The sequence below is a fragment of the Stomoxys calcitrans genome, chromosome 1 (genome assembly GCF_963082655.1).
Source record: "Stomoxys calcitrans chromosome 1, idStoCalc2.1, whole genome shotgun sequence".
Taxonomy (NCBI): Eukaryota; Metazoa; Arthropoda; class Insecta; order Diptera; family Muscidae; genus Stomoxys; species Stomoxys calcitrans.
This window is the reverse complement of record NC_081552.1, coordinates 183,481,319-183,483,898: the sequence shown is the minus strand read 5'-3', so window position 1 is coordinate 183,483,898 and position 2,580 is coordinate 183,481,319. Positions and strand designations below refer to the sequence as shown.

Sequence of the window (2,580 nt, the reverse complement as noted above, 5' to 3'; positions counted from 1 at the left end):
TAACATTTGATGTGCGAAACGACCCAGCCGAATTTAACTCGCTTTTAGTTATTTTCCTTAAAAATTTGGAAAGTTTGATATCTTTGAATTAAATTTAACAATTCGTTAATACTAGAACAAAAATTTGTGTAGTGTAGGCATAATAAAGAGCTTGACATCATTTATTTACGCACGCTGTCAGGCAAATTACACCATAAATTTTGCCGCACTTTTTTATACCCTCCACCATAAGATGGGGGGTATACTAATATCGTCATTCTGTTTGTAACTACTCGAAATATTCGTCTGAGACCCCATAAAGTATATATATTCTTGATCGTCGCGACATTTTATGTCGATCTAGCCATGTCCGTCCGTCTGTCCGTCCGTCCGTCCGTCCGTCCGTCCGTCCGTCCGTCCGTCCGTCCGTCCGTCTGTCTGTCGAAAGCACGCTAACTTCCGAAGGAGTAAAGCTAGGCGCTTGAAATTTTGCACAAATACTTCTTATTAGTGTAGGTCGGTTGGTATTGTAAATGGGCCATATCGGTCCATGTTTTGATATAGCTGCCATATAAACCGATCTTGGGTCTTGACTTCTTCAGCCTCTAGTAGTAGTAGTAGTAGTAGTAGTAGTAGGACTTCTTTATTCGAATAAAATCTTTGATTCATAGCAGATATGTTACTTAAAATTAATTTTCTAAATATGTACATTTATTCTTAGAAAGAAGTAATATTTATTAGCGACTATGTGTATAACGTCTGTCGCATAAACTTTAAATTTTAATTAATGATATTCATTTAATAAAAGTTGCCGATAATTATAAGCCATTCGTAAATAAGTTGTTAGCTTATCCCAATTTCCCACTTCAATTCCGTCTAGTATATGGAGTACTTCTACGAAGCTCAATGATGCTTTACTAAAGGCGGCCAATCTAAATTCTCTTAGAACCGGACAAATTCCAAGGAAATGGTCCAAAGTTTCTGTTTCTCTTAGGTTGCAAAGCTTACACATTTTTTCCGACTCATTCTCTTCAAAGTTATTGTAACCCAGGGATATCATTCCACTGCGAGCTTTAAATATCCAAGTAATATTTTCTGATGTGTATCGCTCATTAAGATAGAGATAGGCTTTGTTCGGGTCCAGGTATTTATATATTCTTTGTTGGCTTTCCGTTTTTCTGTGAATCCTATTTTGATAGAGGTTCAGTTTTAAGCTGTTTATAAGTTTCTTGGTAAAGTCATACCATAGGCTTGATGAAGGAAATGCTTCAGGCCATTGAATATCCATACTTGCAGCTAAGGATTTCAGTTCTTTTACCCAGAAGACATTTCTGCGTAATGCAATATTGGATAGCTGGTTTGGCAATCTAGCGCCCGAATGCTGAAACAGAGTTTTTCCTATATATTTTAAGTGCAGTCCCAGGGTATATATATGTGTATCCTCTACCTCCGTTTCTAGCATGAGTACGTAGTTTGGAGTACAAACTGGTAGTTTTAAAATCCTTTTTAAGAAATAACGTTGCAAGGAGTCAACTTCTTCGAAATGACAGAACCCCCAAACTTGGGCAGCGTAGGTTTGAATGGATCTGCAAACCGCTAAAAACAATTTCCATTTTGCGTTCATATTTATGTCTGTTCTGCCTACAAAGTTTTTCCATGTTGCGTTTATTGCAATTTTTGCTTGGTTGTTCCGATTTTGGATATGTTTAGTAAATGTCATCTTTGGTGTGAATATTACCCCTAAATATTTATATTCATTTGTAATTTTAATTACGTTTCCATTAAATTTCCATTTTTCGTGTTTGGCTAGTCTGCCTCCATTCCTGAAAACCATAATTTCCGATTTTGATAGGTTCACTTCCAGGTTCCAGGTATTACAGTATATTTCTAGGTTGTGTATCATATTCTGTAATACATGGACGTCGTCTGCTAGCAACACAATGTCATCAGCGTATAGTAGGAGACGTAGGTTCAAATTTTCGACAAAAATTCCGCCTTCAAGGTATTCATACAGGTCATTGATATAAAGAGAGAATAGTAATGGTGACAGTAAGCATCCTTGTTTCACTCCTTTAGTAGTATCAAAGTATTCAGATAATTCATAACCGTCCCAAGCTGCCGATTGCGTTTTATTATAGATTGATTCTATCATAGATACCATTTTGTGGGACACACCCAACTGAAAGAGTTTGTAGATTAGTGCTTGCCTGGATATATTGTCAAACGCCGCTTTAAAATCTACGAAGAAGGCATAAACTTTTCTTTTTTCCCCCAGCTTTAGACTAATGACAGTTGAAAGGTTATATATGTTGTCAACCGTTGAATATTTCTTACGGAATCCTGCTTGAAACTCAGTCAGAATCCCATATTTTTCAACCCAATTATACAAGCGTTCGTTCAGAACTCCCATAAATATTTTGGCTACACAGTTCATAAAGGATATGCCTCTATAATTTGACGGATCATTGCTATCTCCTTTTTTATATATTGGATAAATGATCGTTTTTGTAAATGTTGGATCAGCTGTTCCTTCCGTGTATATTTTATTATATATTCTAAGCAGTTGTTTGTGCAGCTGTTCCGTACCATTAACGAAGAATT

At 36.3% G+C, this 2,580-nt stretch overlaps 1 protein-coding gene across 1 annotated transcript; it reads right to left on the bottom strand.

The window, feature by feature from the left end:
- Positions 1 to 613: 613 nt before the first annotated feature.
- LOC131994287 (uncharacterized) lies at positions 614 to 1,934 on the bottom strand. Its single transcript, XM_059361014.1, has 2 exons — positions 1,224 to 1,934; positions 614 to 1,166 (listed from the first exon to the last, which is right to left on the bottom strand). Exons 1-2 carry the CDS (start codon positions 1,880 to 1,882, stop codon positions 764 to 766), a joined length of 1,062 nt encoding a protein of 353 aa, XP_059216997.1. The 5' UTR covers positions 1,883 to 1,934; the 3' UTR covers positions 614 to 763.
- Positions 1,935 to 2,580: the final 646 nt, after the last annotated feature.

Coding starts and splice junctions, on each gene's coding strand:
- LOC131994287 (XM_059361014.1), bottom strand. CDS start 1,882: ATGATACACAACCTAGAAATATACTGTAATACCTGGAACCTGGAAGTG. Junction 1,167..1,223: donor TTTCCTTCATCAAGCCTATG/GTATGACTTTAC, acceptor CTATCAAAATAG/GATTCACAGAAAAACGGAAA.